General features: G+C 40.0%; 1 protein-coding gene across 2 annotated transcripts in view; it reads right to left on the bottom strand.

The window, feature by feature from the left end:
* The window catches only part of OSBPL1A (oxysterol binding protein like 1A), a 141,485-nt gene that overhangs the window by 16,291 nt on the left and 109,101 nt on the right, over nt 1-16,093 (bottom strand). For both annotated transcript variants that reach the window (XM_065397957.1, XM_065397956.1), the window contains 7 exons: nt 9,375-9,450; nt 5,803-5,937; nt 4,969-5,066; nt 2,343-2,525; nt 1,438-1,545; nt 1,264-1,353; nt 844-970 (listed from right to left, as the gene is read on the bottom strand). In XM_065397957.1, coding sequence (XP_065254029.1) covers nt 844-970; nt 1,264-1,353; nt 1,438-1,545; nt 2,343-2,525; nt 4,969-5,066; nt 5,803-5,937; nt 9,375-9,450 — 817 coding nt within the window. The remainder of the gene's footprint in view (nt 1-843; nt 971-1,263; nt 1,354-1,437; nt 1,546-2,342; nt 2,526-4,968; nt 5,067-5,802; nt 5,938-9,374; nt 9,451-16,093) is intronic.

Genomic DNA, 16,093 nt, shown 5'->3' with positions numbered 1-16,093 from the left:
AGTATGTATAATTACTATAAGAACCTTCACCGTCATTGGTTTAAAAGAGCGGTTTTCTATTGAAAGAATTGTTAAGGAGTAACATAATGGGTTACAGAAACGCGAAGAGTAAGATTTCCTGTGACAGTGCGGACTGTAAAAATCCTTGCAAAACCTTCAGAATATGACATTCCTCCAAGTTATGAAATCCTTCTAAACAGACCCTTATCTATCCTGCTTACAGGCCTGGAAAGCATCAGGTTGGAGTTTATATACTAGATCAGATCCATGGTCCCTCTAGTCCACTATCCCACCTGGTTACTCCGGAGGAGGGTGAAAGAACCGGATAGTAGGCAGATGTGGGGAAATCTGCTCTCACTAAAGTTTCATGCTAATCCTTAATAATTAGATATTGGCTTAAACCCTGAAGCACAAGGATTTTAACCCTTCCAAAACTGTTTGGATAATAGCCAGATTATAATTAATCCATATAATACATGTCTAAACCCTTTTTGAATCTTACTAAGTTCCTACTAAGAAAAAGTCTAAGGAAAAAGTATAAATTAAAAAAATAAATTAATGGAGATATCCTATCTCCTAGAACTGGAAGGGACCTTGAAAGGTCATCGAGTCCAGCCCCCTGCCTTCACTAGCAGGACCAAGTACTGATTTTTGCCCCAGATCCCTAAGTGGCCCCCTCAAGGATTGAACTCACAACCCTGGGTTTAGCAGGCCAATGAGCTAAACCACTGAGCTATCCCTCCCCCTTGTTACTGTATAAAACAGTAACAAGCCTAAAGGCACCTTAGACTGCTAAGTGTTCTACTGTGCCTTTAACACACCACCTCTTTACATGTCTAATACCTGTTTACTGTTTTTCTTCTCTTCTGTATTTTTCTTGTCATTTTTTTTGTAAGCTTCGAATGTAGCTGGGTCAACACTGTACAAGCACTCAGTCCATTTCCCATAGAGTGCACAAACTTTCTTTTTGCTGTCAGAAAAAGGACTAATTTTAGGAAGAGCTTAAACAAGTTATGAAGTTAGTTTTAGTGTTTTCAGATTTTAATATTATGAAAAGGATTCTAAGAACAGATTTAACACTGAATCCCCATCTTACTATACATTACAGTTACTAACAAGTTACCCTCACACATACATACATAAAGGTCCTTGGCAAAGTATATTATAACAGTATTTAATTCCAATAGTTCCCACATATATCTGTATTAGATATTTAAGTAGTATTTTATTGAACAGTAGATCTAACTAAGACAGGACTTTTACCTTTTGTCTTGAATGTAGCCTTCAACTTTGTGTAACTCCTTTCCAAAAAGCCCACATGGTTTGAAGTTTAATACACACTTCTCACCAGTTCTAAGGAAGAAACATTTAGCTCAAATTACTTTGCAATAATTTACTAAATTTTAAAACAAATTAACAAGTCATATTCCAGCTTACTTGTGATTAGTTATTTCTACATTTCCATACTGCTCAATCCAAAGTTTACCCACAATAATATTATGCACACAGCAAGTAGGATTTGTCCATGTGTAGGCTTCATCGTGTCTGAAAAAAAAAGAGGGACAACAACTGCTGGCATAATCACACCTTTCAACAATATACCTGAATGACTTTACAGCAAGTATCTGGCTCTGGAACTTTATTTGTTACTGGCAGCAAATCAAGGAAACAAGATGCACCAGCCATGCATGGTGTGGCAAAAATAGAAGATGCTGCCTGATTTTGTTAACTGCTTAGCATGGCAGCTTCAGTGCATCTACTACTGGCATTAAATCACTGGGACTACTTACAGTAGTCAAGTTAAGCACACGTAAGTATTTGCAGGATTAAAGCCTTAATTATCTGAAGCCTATACAACTCAGGGGTGCCAGTGAACTGTACAATTCTGTTTGCAGTGGTGTTCAAGCCATTTTAGTCCCAGAATGAGAGTGACAAGATAAGTGAGGTAATATCTTATTGGACCAATTTCCAATGGAAGGGACAAGCTTTTCAGCTTCACAGAGCATTTCCTCAGGTCTGGAGAAGGCAACTGGAGTGTCCAAGGTAAATATAAGGCAGGACACATTGTTAAGCATAAGTGGTCACACATGCTGTATGAGACCACTAAAAATGAAGTGGGCAATAAGGGTTAACAGGCAGTAGGGTGTGTTATAAATTATTGTAAGGAGCCATAAAAGCAGGAAATATGCAAACTGCATTAAAAAAAAAAAGACTGTCTGCTTCATCTATATGAAATAGTGGCTATATTAAAAGTCATCTTGCAGCACTGGAGACCATTATTCAAGCCTTTATTCTGCACAGCCTCAAAACGAAAGTCTAATACAGCAATCTGACCAACTTACTCAAGGAGTTCCAGAGTTATAGTCCCTTTAGGTTCTGCTTCCACACTCTTGCCCCAGAACTTGAGTTTAGGATAGATTGAGCCATGAAACACAAAATCGTTATTCAAGCCTTCAGCATAGAAAGCACTGATTGGTGGGTGATGACTAACTTGTTCTGAAAGGAGTCTAAACCCAAGATCATCTCTAAAAATAAAAAAAAATAAAAGTTTTCAGGATCACTGTTCTCCACAGTTCTCTGAAATGCAAATTTTGTGAGTTTCACTGATACAACTGGTACTGTAGTGAAAGAATTTCCTTTAATTTTATGTTTCAGAATGCGTAAAGTTATAGCAATTATGTATGGATCTAGATATTTAAGCCACCAATTAGTTTAAAAACACTCACTGCAATATAGATCTCTCTCTGTGATGCTGCAAGACTCCAGAGGGCCCTGGTGCAAGAATAAGTTAGGGGATCTCTTCCTGATTCTGAAATCCACCCCGTCCTGCTCTCACACAGCCCCAATTCAGCTCTCGAACGCCTTTCTAACTCTCTCATAGCTCCAATCCTGTCCTCCCATCCCACAGCTTCTGCTTAGTTTTAAATTAAGTTTCAGGAAGAGAGGGAGAAAGGAACTTCAAATTGAATCCTAAACTAGTTATGCAAACAAGATAAAAAGTTACAGGAATAAAAGATGTTTCTACTATGACCCCTAATCCCCAAAAGTCCAAAAGTCAAGGAAGAATGTTGGCAATGGGGAATGTTTGTTCCCACCTTGAATACGTGGTCTGGAAATTTTAAGGATCTGAATTAGAGGGAGAAAGCTTCTGAAGAATCAAGAGAGGTGGTTTTAAATGGAAAAATATATTAGCATCTCCAGCATATTATCCTCCCACGACCATTAGAGCAGCAGGTCAAGGAGCCTTTAGCCCAGGGGTTGGCAACCTTTCAGAAGTGGTGTGCCGAGTCTTCATTTATTCACTCTAATTTAAGGTTTCGCGTGCTAGTAATACATTTTAACGTTTTTAGACGGTCTCTTTCTATATAAGAGACCTGATATATAACTAAACTATTGTTGTATGTAAAGTAAATAAGGTTTTTAAAATGTTTAAGAAGCTTCATTTAAAATTAAATTAAAATGCAGCGCCCCCCGGACCAGTGGCCAGGACCCCAGTAGTGAGAGTGCCACTGAAAATCAGCTCGCGTGCCACGTTTGGTACACGTGCCATAGGTTGCCTACCCCTGCTTTAGACACTTTCTGTTCCTTGCACTGTACTAGGTGCTGGTACCTGGTGCTTCCCCAGGGGGCAGGGATTCAATACACACAAGGAGGGTTCTTTTGGGATGCAAGTCACAGGAAAAGGGTTCCCGCACCTCTAACACTGCAGCTAAGACCCCCACCCCCAATTCTTCCTGTGCTGGCAGCTTTGTCTCCACTGCCCCCCACAGCCACAGCCCCAGCCCCCACTATGTGCTGCCTTGCCTAGGTTCACCCCACCACATCCCTGTGCCCTGCTGCTGCCTGTTTCCTCTTCCCTACCACTGGGTGTTCTGCTCCCACACCCCTGCGAGTCCCTACTGCCACTCTGACAGCTCCCTCACCTTCAACCCTGAACCCCACCCCACTCCTCCTGGCTTCCTGTTCCCATCACCAGCCTCTCCCTCACCCATTCCCTTGGGCTCCTCCTCACCTGCACCCTGCACTCTATGTCCCGGCCCTGCATTAGTGCCAGCAGGGGCAGCTCAGTGCGGGTAGCTGTGCACCCTTGCAGCACAGTGCATACACCCCACATGACTCAGCCTCCAGGCAAGTGCAATCAGGCTCCTGAACAAGCTTGGGACAGGGGTATCAGCAGCCAGTCACTCCACAGTGCGGGGTGGGCAGCAGAACAGCACCTTGGGCAGTGCCACCTACCTCAATACTGCCACCAGCAGCAGCATCTGATAGTGGTTGGGCCCTCATAATTTCCAGGGCTCTGGTGTGACTGCACCACTTGTACCATTGTAGCTATGACATGGTCTCTCTCTCTCACACCAGACAAGTTCAACAGAAATACTAACAGGCTTAACTATTTTAAAATGACAAATTTTTGACTACACATTGCAGCATCCACATATGTGTATCTGACTGATGAGACCCCGACGTAACAAGTAGGAAAGAGTGGCCCAAAACAGAAGGGGCTTAGTTTATTTTTTAGTTCTTAACGAAAAAGATCTGTTTGTATATATTATCTAAGTTTGTGTAATAGTTTAAAGGACATTTGCACAACAGTAATTGCTTTTCAGGCAATGTGTGTTTACACGGTAAGTCTTTGTTTAGTATAGATCTGAAACCTAGGTTTATACACTAAAAAAAACCTGATATTTTTCTGATCACTTAGATTATATTAAGGCTGCTTTCAAGTAAAAGACACTTTCACAACTTTTCAACCCGGAGCAATTTTTACAGGCAAGTTTGACTCCCATAAAGGGGAAGTAACAACAGAAATGCTAACAACCTGCAGTGTGAGCACTTGTAACAGTTGCTCCTAAAATGCAGCCAATTTTCAAACACACAAAGCAATTCACAAGCCATACAATGTGTTTACATAAACCCGCAAATTCCATAAAATACACTTTGGTCTTAAATGCAGTTTCTATTTGTTACCTGACTAATTCGTACGTCTCTCCAAGAAGTGGGTTGAATGGTTTTCCGGTACGTTCCCACTGTGAGGCAACAGCGGACACAGCAAATGCAGCTACACACTGTTCAACAGAATATTAACATACATCATTCACCTTGTTGGATTTCCCTTTGATACTTCTACTTTAAATATAAAATTCTTCTACTGCACTTCATCTTTCTCTGTTACTTTACTTTAGTTCTGTCTTTGGCATAAAAATTGCCTCCCAGGTGGGCCTGGCAAGTTTTGGAAAGAGTGCAACAGACCTTAATAGTTTTGCAAAAAGCTAAGAAATATTAAAGCCTTTAAAAATTGAATACACATTGAGTTAACTTAACAGAACTAGTAAAGCAGTTCCATGTGTAGCAGATTACAGCATCTCTCCTCTCCAACAGAATGTTTAGCAGGCAGCAGATTTATCACAAATTTCAGTAACTTCTTCACGCAATGCATACTCAGCCTTCAGAACTCATTGCCGGTGGATGTTGTGAGGGCAAAAAGTACAACAGGGTTAAAAAGAGAAATAGCCAAGATGGTCAGGGATGAAACCCCATGCTCTGGGTGTCCTTAAACCTCTGACTGCAGAAGCTGGGACTGGATGACAGGGGATGGATCACTCAGAATTGCCATTCTGTTCATTCCTTCTGAAGCATGCGGCACTGGCCACTGTTAGAGACAGGATATGGGCTAGATAGATCATTGATCTGACCCAATATGGCCATTCTTATGTCCTTAGCTGAAAGAAAGTTGTACCACAGTCCAACCTGTTCAAACAGACCACCACAAGCATTTTAAGACACGACTACAGAGTAAAGTACCTGCATCCTCTCAACTGTGCCAGAAAGTGAACTGGCCTGGTGGATGAGGTATGTATGTTCCATATATTCTGTAAGTCGCTGTAGGAAGCTCAGTGGCTCGTTGAAAATAACCGGCATAGTGATCTTGGACAGCTCCTGACACAGGATAGAAAGTTGTATTAAAACTGAAGAGATTAAACAAAATGAACTAAGTAACAAGAATTTAATTGGCTTATTAGAGAAATAAGTCAGGTTAGCCTAGTGGCAATGCAACATCCCTTGACCTGGCCAGCAAATTCGAAAGAAAGACCCACATCTCTCAAGCTAAGCCTCTCCCTTGCATTGGTGAAAAGATGGCTAAAAAGAGAAGTGTATCTAAATCCCTAATGGGGAGGAGGACTAGGAAGATGGTGGGCATAGAAGAGAGGAGATTCTCAGGACTTCTCTTTTGAAAGGCTTTGTACACCAAGATTCAGAAACACTATTTTTAGAACAGGTACTGGCCATCTGATTAGTCAAACAGGCAACCTTGGGGGGAGAGGGAGGGCAGGCGGGCACGAGAAGCGATAGGAGTAAGCTTCTGAAATGAACCGTACTTGATCTATCAAATATTGTCACAAGAATCCAGGTCAAAAAGGCTAATAAAGTATGGTGTGTAATATGAATAAGTTATGTAAAGTCTTGAAAGAAATCTATACATTCTTGCCTTAAAAACTGACCAAACTAATGAAGCTGGAATATTTAATCTCCAGTTCAGACAATTTATTTTACATAATTAGTTACATCCATTGGGCAGACTGGTATGATTAGATAAAACTCAACTATAAGGTTAAAAATTAAGGGATTTATTTAACTTTGCTTTAATGCAATAGCACTGTAGAACAATCTAAGACTCATTCTTAGGACAGTTCTGAGAGCATGCAGTCAAGCTTCAGCAAGAAGAAAGGTGTTTACTTTCACTAATGGATCAGTATAATGGTTGTGCTAGATAATCTTTATGTTAGCTGCCAACAGATTAACCTATGTAAATTAACATCTGAAGGTTTTTTGTTTGTAAATCAAGACAGTTCCAATAGCAACCTAAGGGTATGTTTTCACTAGCAACGTTAAAGCGCTCTGTGTAGTGGTGGCACCAGCACTGGGAGAGAGCTCTCCCAGCGCTGGTGGACTGTCTACACTGCCACTTTACAGTGCTGAAACTTGCAGCGCTCAGGGGTGTGTTTTTTCACACCCCTGAGCAAGAAAGTTGCAGCGCTGTAAAGTGGCAGTGTAGACAAGGCCTACGAAATGACTAACCTTCAACTCCCAAAAAAGAGAGGGGGAAAAAAACAAAACAAAACAAAAAACAAAAACATGTTTTGAGGCAGCCAGCATGAAAATGAATAAAACCTAAAAATTTAGTTTAAATTTGGGCCCAAATGAATAAGGAATACCTTCCAAGTTCTAACGATTGATTTCTAAACTAGTCAAGCTTTTAAATTTTTTAAATTAAATCATTAATTTATAAACATACAATAAAATTTTGCGCAGTTGCTACAATAGTAAACTTAACATCCAAGTTAAAACCCCCCTCTCTCAAAGTTTGTTTACTACTAAGTCTTATCTAGAATACCATGTTTCACAAGTAAGAGTGGGCCCCATTAAGTATGGAGATAAGAAACTGGCAAAGAGTATTTAAGTCTAATAAAAGTAGAAAGAATAGAGTAAAAAAGTCAGACGACCTATACTTTGACAGATTTAAATATAAACCTTTAGTGTTGTAACATTTTAGTACATGGTCATTTATGCCCAAATGCAGTTTTTCCTGCCCTTCAATTTCCTCTCAGCCTCATGCACCACTTGTGAAATTGCCCAACACTACACCTATTTCCAATATGACAGGTTTCAGAGTAGCAGCCGTGTTAGTCTGTATCCGCAAAAAGAACAGGAGTACTTGTGGCACCTTAGAGACTAACAAATTTATTAGAGCATAAGCTTTCGTGGGCTACAGCCCACTTCTTCGGATGCATATGCATATAGCTGTAGCCCACGAAAGCTTATGCTCTAATAAATTTGTTAGTCTCTAAGGTGCCACAAGTACTCCTGTTCTATTTCCAATATGGTGTTCCTACTCTTTGGGAAACACAGAATAGGGAGAAATCTGCCTATCCATGACCAGGACAAACCGATATCTCAAGGATCTTGGTCATCAATTTGACAGAGCAGAGCTGAAGCCTAAGAAAGCACTGGCTTCATTTTAACTGGTTCCTTCTTCCAGATTACACTGAGGCCTTTTCAGGTGTCTTTCTGTGCACAGCACAGAGGAGCTCATTGCAGAGCAAGCTAGACCTGCTGCCAACAGCCCTTTTTGTAGCTTTCAGGTTACACTCTTATCTGATAAGAATCATAATGCTTCTTAAGTTGAAAAGCTTCTGTGAAAGTCCATGTGCTCTGGAGTTCAAAACAACATTCCTGAGCAATCTTATCTCCTGTATGGACTTTCAGTAGGTTTCTTGCATATTGTGTCTGTTTTCTGATTGCAGTGAGAGGGGAACAAGTTTTTGAAGTTAATGTAATACCGATACACAGGAAACTTACTCCCAGAAAGAGCTTTCACCTTGTGGCTATGCAGATTCTCTTAGTAAGGCAACAGTGTAACTTTCAGTTTGGCACATTGCACTTTAGAGAGTGAAACCTAATCATTGTGGCCAAGATGAACCTGCCTACGCGGTGGGGTTACATAATGGAAAGAAAAGAAGCCTTCTCAATTAACCATTAACTGGGAGCAGACTTAAGATTCATAGATAAGGCCAGAAGGGACCACTGCGATCATCTAGTCTGACTTCTTGTATAACAGAGGCCAAAGAACTTTTCTGAATGTATATTAAATATTTGTGACTTGGGGCTTGTCTTCACTATGGGGGTAAGTCGACCTCAGTTACGCTACTCCAGGTAAGTGAATAACATAGCTGGAGTCGATGTAGCTTAGGTCAACTTACCCCGGTGTCTTCACTGTGCTACGTTAATGGGAGACACTCTCCCGTCGACTTACCTTACTCTTCTCTGGGAGCTGGAGTCGACCGGAGAGCACTCTGCCATCGATTTAGTGGGTCTTCATTAGACCTGCTAAATTGACACCCACTGCATTGATTGCAGCAGTGTCGATCTCCCCAGTAGTGAAGACAAGCCCTTCGTTCTAGTCTAAATTTATCAAACTTCAATTTCCAACCACTGGATTGTGTTATACCTTGATCTACTAGAATGATTGTGGCTGACCTGTCACTGAGCTTCCCAGATTTGATTAAACAGACCTAGTCACTAACCCATCTGAAGTACTGTGGTGAATCTGGAAAGTTTTCTACTACAAGTATAAAATGAGACTGGGGAGAGCTCTGGATGCTACAGGATCCTTGGAGGACTAATAAGAGAAAATGCCTTTGCTCTATTGAATAAATTGGCTCTTGGAGTCACCCTTGGTCTTTTTGGTTGTGAGCACAGTATAATCAACAAGTTAAAAAAAACAACAACAAAAACCAGACTTCTCAGTTCACATTTTGGTCCTCTTTAGAGATAGCCACAACCATAACTTATCACAACTTATATATTTTACTTACCATTCCAATACATTTTCTTAAGATACTCCAAATACTGAAGTCATTCCTGGAAAACATTGGAGATGGCAAGCTTGTTCTAGGGGGGAAAAAAGCAAACCACATTTATTTTATTAATCTCTTATCAAAATAATCTCAGTTGTTAACAAGGCTGCAGAATGTATTAAAACTGTTCTAGTTTTAAGGCGCTCAGAACTGACTTATTGATAAGACAGGCCTACACAAGTTAAGTGTTCTTTATGTTACAATAGGTAACTTTTGGGAGCTTTCATGAAAAAATTGTTAGGTGACTTTCAATTAGTCCCCCTAGAGCAGTGGTTCTCAAACTAGGGACGCCGCTTGTTCAGGGAAAGCCCCTGGTGGGCAGAGCCGGTTTGTTTACCTGCCGTGTCCACAGGTTTGGCTGATCGCAGCTCCCACTTTCCCTGAACAAGCAGCGGCCCTAGTTTGAGAACCACTGCCCTAGAGGACACATGCAACATGATGTAAATACCCCAAATATTAGTCGTTTTAGTCAAAGAAAATTGTTTCTCTCTAAAGAAAGCAATAGTTCAAACAAACCTATCAAATGCTGGTGTTAAAGGAGTGGAAAATTCTGTACATCAGTTTCCAGAACAGTGTTTAAATATGATGCTGTCACCATGCTGGTAAAATCTGCCTCTACTTTGAAAAATGTATATTCATGAAAGATGCTGAAGATAATCCAGTTACACGTGAACAGGTTTCAGTTTTGTAGTGTTATTAGCAAAAAGGCTATTTAAAAAGTTACATTTAGCCAATAAATGACATTTATTACCTGGACTGGAAAACAGTCACAGAAAGACAACAGAAAACTAATGGAACAGATGAATGTACAATTTACATGCTTAAGCAAGGTTTATTCATAGTTTTAGACCAAATGGCTCTAGCATGGTTTGGTGCCTGGTGGGTCATGTGGCCTTAACCTAGATCCTCACAGGGGCAAAAGCTTAGTTCTTTAAGCTGCTAAGACCACATCCACAATGGACAGCTAAACTACAACATGAACGTTAAGCACAGTTTTATATCCTATGTCCTGTGTAAAAGGGGCTTTAGTCCAGATAATCCAAATCAGAAACCTGGTACCATGAAACAATTACCCATATCAGGAAGATAACAAATCAGAAATCTTATCCAAGGCACTCTCAAACCACATAGTGCTAACAACACCACAACATTTCACTCTACAGTCTCTCTTAAGTCTCAAATTTATGTTATTAACTTTGGCCAAATATTTAAGCACGTGCCATGCTCCTGAACAAAAAGGTTCTCTCTTCCCCCCAAATTAAGGAATTAAGTGTTTTCAGAAATTTTTAGTGCAGCAATTTTTTTGTTCTTTGGTAGAGGTTTAAGTGAATCATCTTCCTTCGCAATGGCAAAAGCGTTAATTTCTATGAAATTTCATTTGTTGGGTCACTTACCTCTCTTTTGCATGCATCTTTCACCGGTACTTCCATAACAGAAAAGCCATACAAGGGCTGATACTTTAAAATTTCAAAATGTGAAATACTGTTCTCAAAACCAGTAGCTATACATGCATGAAAACATATTGAACAAAGTCTGGCTTAAAGCAAAGAAATGCCCAGTCTTCTACAAATATATTGGTTCCTACAGTATATAGCAGGGATCAGCAACCTTTGGCCCGCGGCCCGCCAGGGTAAGCCCCCTGGCGGGCCAGGCCAATTTGTTTACCTGCCGCGTCCGCAGGTTCGGCCGATCGCAGTTCCCACTGGCTGTGGTTTGCCGCTCCAGGCCAATGGGGGCTGCAGGAAGCCGCGGCCAGCACATCCCTTGGCCCGTGCCGCTTCCTGCAGCCCCCATTGACCTGGAGCGGCGAACCGCGGCCAGTGGGAGCCGCGATCGGCCGAACCTGCGGACGCGTGCCAAAGGCTGCTGATCCCTGGTATAAAGGAATCTGTGGAAAACACATTAAATTTTGTACTAATTTGCTACAACTATCCAAACACATTTATTCACCTTTTGAAGTGTGGGAGTTCAGTGAAAGAAAATTGGTGTTAAAGAATAGAAAGCTCCTTTTGGATCAAACATGAAAGGAATCACATATCCTTATATTTTAATAGATCTGCTATTCTAAACTTCAGTAATCTGAAGTGAAGTGAACTGGTCGTCCTGAAGACTACTAAGTGTAAACATTTCCTTTGTTGATGCTTTTATGTGTGTGTCCAGAAGAGGACAGTGTCCACCAAGTAATTAACTTTGATCTATTTGTAGTATTTAATTTAAGAATAGACTGGAACAGAGGCAATCTGTGAAGCGTACATAGTATTTAGCAATGAGCACTTCTGCACAGAAAGCTATGAATATATTTTTCTAGCTTGCCAATTTATATATGAGGGTGGGTTTAAGAGGAATATTTGGGTACTTTTATTGAAAAACAATCACTGGCTGCTAGCAACGTGTAATCAGCAAGGGATTGTTTTTCAATAAAAGAACCCAAATATTCCTTTCTTAAACCCACCCTCATATATAAATCACCAAGCCGGGGGGGGAGAGGGGGGGAAATCATTCTTGTGTGTGAAAGTAATCTTTCATAGATTAAGCCCATTTCCTTCATTGCTTATAATTACATCAGCTAAATTTGAAAGTGATGTCTGCTCTTTTCTCCATAATGTGCTCACATTTATTTTGTTGCTAGAATACCAATTTTGAATGGCTCAAAATGTTTTCAGGGGGTAAAAATTACAGACCTATAGATATGGAAAAATAAAGATAGTCAAATATTAGACCTACCCATATTGACAGTGTCCCACTAAATACGAGAAGTGTTGTAAACTAGAAGATTACCTTCAGTATCTGTAAGCAGATTTCCTTTCAGAAGTCATTTATAGAAGGCAAACAGATCAAGAAAGTTTCAGAAAGTTAACTTTAGCTTTGCATAATGAAAATATTTGTTCTAATGTAAAGGATAACTAGCAGCAATGAAAGTGGCATGATTTTAAAGGGTCGCACCTCAAAAAATCACTTCTGTCTGAAAAGCATTACTAGTAGGTAACACAAGATTACTAGTAGGTAACACAAGATTACTATTGTAGTTACAGTAAATTTATTTTTTCAGCTTGTTTACTTTATGCATTTGACACTGTTAGTTTGTCTATGGGGAGACAGTGGTGTGTGTGTGTGTGTGTGTGTGTGTGTGTGTGTGTGTGTGTGTGTGTGAGACCCATGAAAAAAAGAAAACATTTTTAATCATAAGAAAAAAACAAAACATGGCAGGGACGCTCAGTGGCAGCTGTAACAACAAGCTACTTTTCACTTTTTTTTTTTTAATTTATTAAATTGGCTTGATTTCAAGCTCTCCCTTTAAATTTAAGTGACAGATTAGACAATGAACATTTCCAGGCTAGTTATATTTCGGTACCAGTCTTTTTGCTATTTTTCAATCTTCTGGGCTGAAATAAGTGAAAAAAGGCTTTGAATACGTTTTAGCTTGATGAAGTCCACTGATAGATCAAACTGGCACCACACCACATTAAGTTCCCAATTACAATTATTGAGCAGGTGTTCCCTGCTCTATATCAGTATTTGCTACATCACCCATATGCAAATCAGATGGATGCAATGTCACTGAGCAGCATCTTATAGCAAATTATTAGTACATTCAATGTTATCTTTGGTATTTTCAAGTAATATGCTACCACCTTTCTAGTAGGAGTCAATGACAATGCAAATTTCAACAGCTGGCGCACAACACTGAAGTGTTTCCCAACAGTTAATATTAATAACCTGATTGTATCAAGGAGTAACAGAGTGATCACAACAAGGAATATTCCTCATACGAACTAGCTTTGTTTTTCCATTTCCTCGGCTCACCAAATTTATTTGTATTGCTCCAAAACCGAAACAAAGGCAGATGAGAGCCCAGAATGCTTTTGACAGCAAACAAATGTGACATTGGAGAATGGGCTGGTAAAAATGTTAGCAGGCTGGATATGCAATGTTTGTTCAAGGATCTCCAGCAAGACTTAAGTGGAAAAGCAAACCAGAAAGCAAGCAAGAGTTAAAATAGTAAAAAAAAAAAATTGAGGCCACCGAGATATACTAGTCTGTACGGTGTCCAATATAAAGGAAATCAGATAAGTAACAAGTGCCAGTAGTTATGTCAAACTATGAAGATGAATCTGTTTAAGCCTTTTAGAGCCCAATTCAGTTCACTTCTCTTTTAAGTATGCAAGAGGAGAAGCTAACAGAGGTTATTAGGTGCTACATATATCTCCTCAAAGCATTCTAAGCTTTGTGTGTTAGTTTGGTGATCACCAAATAAGCTTTTGCACTTTGAGGACAGACTGTATCTAAAGGATATATTCTAAAATAAGCATCCAAGTAGTCTGCATTTAAACAACATTTTGTAAAAAAAAGTGTGCCTACAGGTCCAGTTACATAATATGAACAGAACAGCAGTTCAGTTGTGGTGTAATTACTATATATATCTACACATACACACACACATATACACATACACACACACACTCGTTCATAAGCCGAATATTTTTGGTAAAAAGGTGACGCATCAAAGAGCGGGGGTCGGCTTATAAACGGGTCTACACAAAAATTTGATTATTTTAAACTCTATGGAATCATTGAATATCTAATACATTGTCGTTTTGTTTGCCTGGAGCGTCTGCAGGCATGGCACCCCTCAGCTCCCTGTGGCCGCGGTTCACCGTTCCCAGCCAATGGGAGCTGCGGGAAGTGGCGCCACTTCCCGCAGCTCCCATTGGCTGGGAACGGTGAACCGCAGCCACAGGGAGCTGAGGGGCGCCATGCCTGCAGACGCTCCAGGCAAACAAAACGCCCCGACCCACCAGCGGCTTACCCTGACGGCCGGGAGCCAAAGTTTGCCAACCTCTGAAATATAGGGTCGGCTTATGAAAGGGTCATACCGTTTTTGCTGTTTTTACCTAACCATCTTGGGGGGTCAGCTTATAAACCAACGGGCTAATGAACGAGTATATACGGTATGTCATGCAGCTAAACGCATTAGCATTGACCAAGAATCCCAAGACAGAGATCAAAACATTGAACAACTTCTTCCCCCATGGAAAGTTCTCTTCTAGGCAAAATTTAGATTGGCAGAGCTCTGCGGGGGAAACCGATTTGCATCACTATATTTGCAGACACCAAATCCCAAAGCGTCGCCAAGGTGCCAGGTAAAGAGCTGATGTTACTATGCAATATACAAGATATATTCGTTATCTGAGCCTTTCTTCAAGCAATGTGCCACAGCAAATTAGAAATTGTTACAAAAATGGTCACAGCTGTACCAGTTTTAGAAAGAGCACTAAACATTAAAGGATACAGGGCAAGACATGCAGCTAAGGGATGGAAAGGGAGCCTAGTGATCAAAAAGTCTAATGAGAGACATTTGTAGGTGGAAAGTGGAGTAGCGTCAGGGGACTGAAGAATGAATAATGGAGCTTAGAGGCTCTAGTCACCTCTTGTTTACTATTCTGACAATGTAATTTTATAACAAGACTTGTGGAAACTAGCAAAGCTATTGCTTCCTGTACTTTGAGAAAACTGGCTTTCATTTAAAAATTTTTCCAATGGATTGTATTTATATTCTGTAGCGAACAAATACAGCTTTCATTTTTACAGAGGATCTTAACTTTCCTTTCCCAATTTCTCAGGCAACAAAGGGGGATTACAAGTCTCCATTCTGAAACATCCACTTTCACCTAGCATTTTCCTCCCTGCCTCCAGCTGCCACTACAGGACTTTCACCTGTAACTGGAAAGGTGTAGAGAAGAGATCACCAATAATACTTTATCAGTAAGGGGTCTTAAAGGAACAATATAGTCAGTCAGCATCTTTGCCTGACCCTAGTACTCATCACTCCTTGGTCTTTGCTTGGTCTGGGAGGAGCTGATGTTTAGAGGTGGAACCTGACATCAAGTCTCCTACATTACCATGCACTGCAATGGCCTCTGAGATTTAGTTATAAAATGCAGATGTCCAGTAACTAAGGTACCTCTTAATGCACTTGGGATAATACTTTTTAATGCAGGCATTAAAATAGCATTTTTGCTCATCTGTTAGTAATTGTGATCTTGCTTATTTCCAAAGGGCCAGTTATAGATTGGTACTTTAAAAACATGTCAATGTTGGGACTGGACTGTAATGTACACATTAAATTGCCTCTGCACTGAAACTTGAGAATAGTGGTATCTATTACAACTCATTAACTCTGGACCTACTGTCCTCCTTTACCGGCAAAGACATGAACAAACAAAAATGGATTAATTTGACAGCATAAAATGAACCTATGCAATGTACATAAGTTTTAAAATAAAACTGTTGTGTTTAGACTTAGGTTTATTGTGATGTCAAGCTAGCAATATTGCCATTCATTCTTAATACAACTAGGGAGATCGAGTGACTGGAAACTTAAAAAGCAATAGGATACACAAATCATTAAAAATACATGATGAAATAAGAAATAAGAGCCAGCATCGATTTCAGCAAGACTTGTTTAAATGAGTTAAAACATGTCCATTTTAAAGCATTCGCTATCTACATATATATATAAAAAAAATGTATACCCTTGCTTACTAGTCAAAATGGAATGGTATATAATAGTTTACTTGACAATGGTGACAGTCTGTTAATGTAGGAGAAAGGATTCCTTATTAAAAGCACAGAGCGACTTTCTGCTTTTCAGTTCTCATACCCAAGGGAAAAATATC

This window comes from Emys orbicularis, chromosome 2 (assembly GCF_028017835.1).
Source record: "Emys orbicularis isolate rEmyOrb1 chromosome 2, rEmyOrb1.hap1, whole genome shotgun sequence".
In the NCBI taxonomy this organism is placed as follows: domain Eukaryota; kingdom Metazoa; phylum Chordata; order Testudines; family Emydidae; genus Emys; species Emys orbicularis.
Note: the sequence above shows the minus strand (reverse complement) of the source record. Positions and strands in the feature narration are given on the sequence as shown.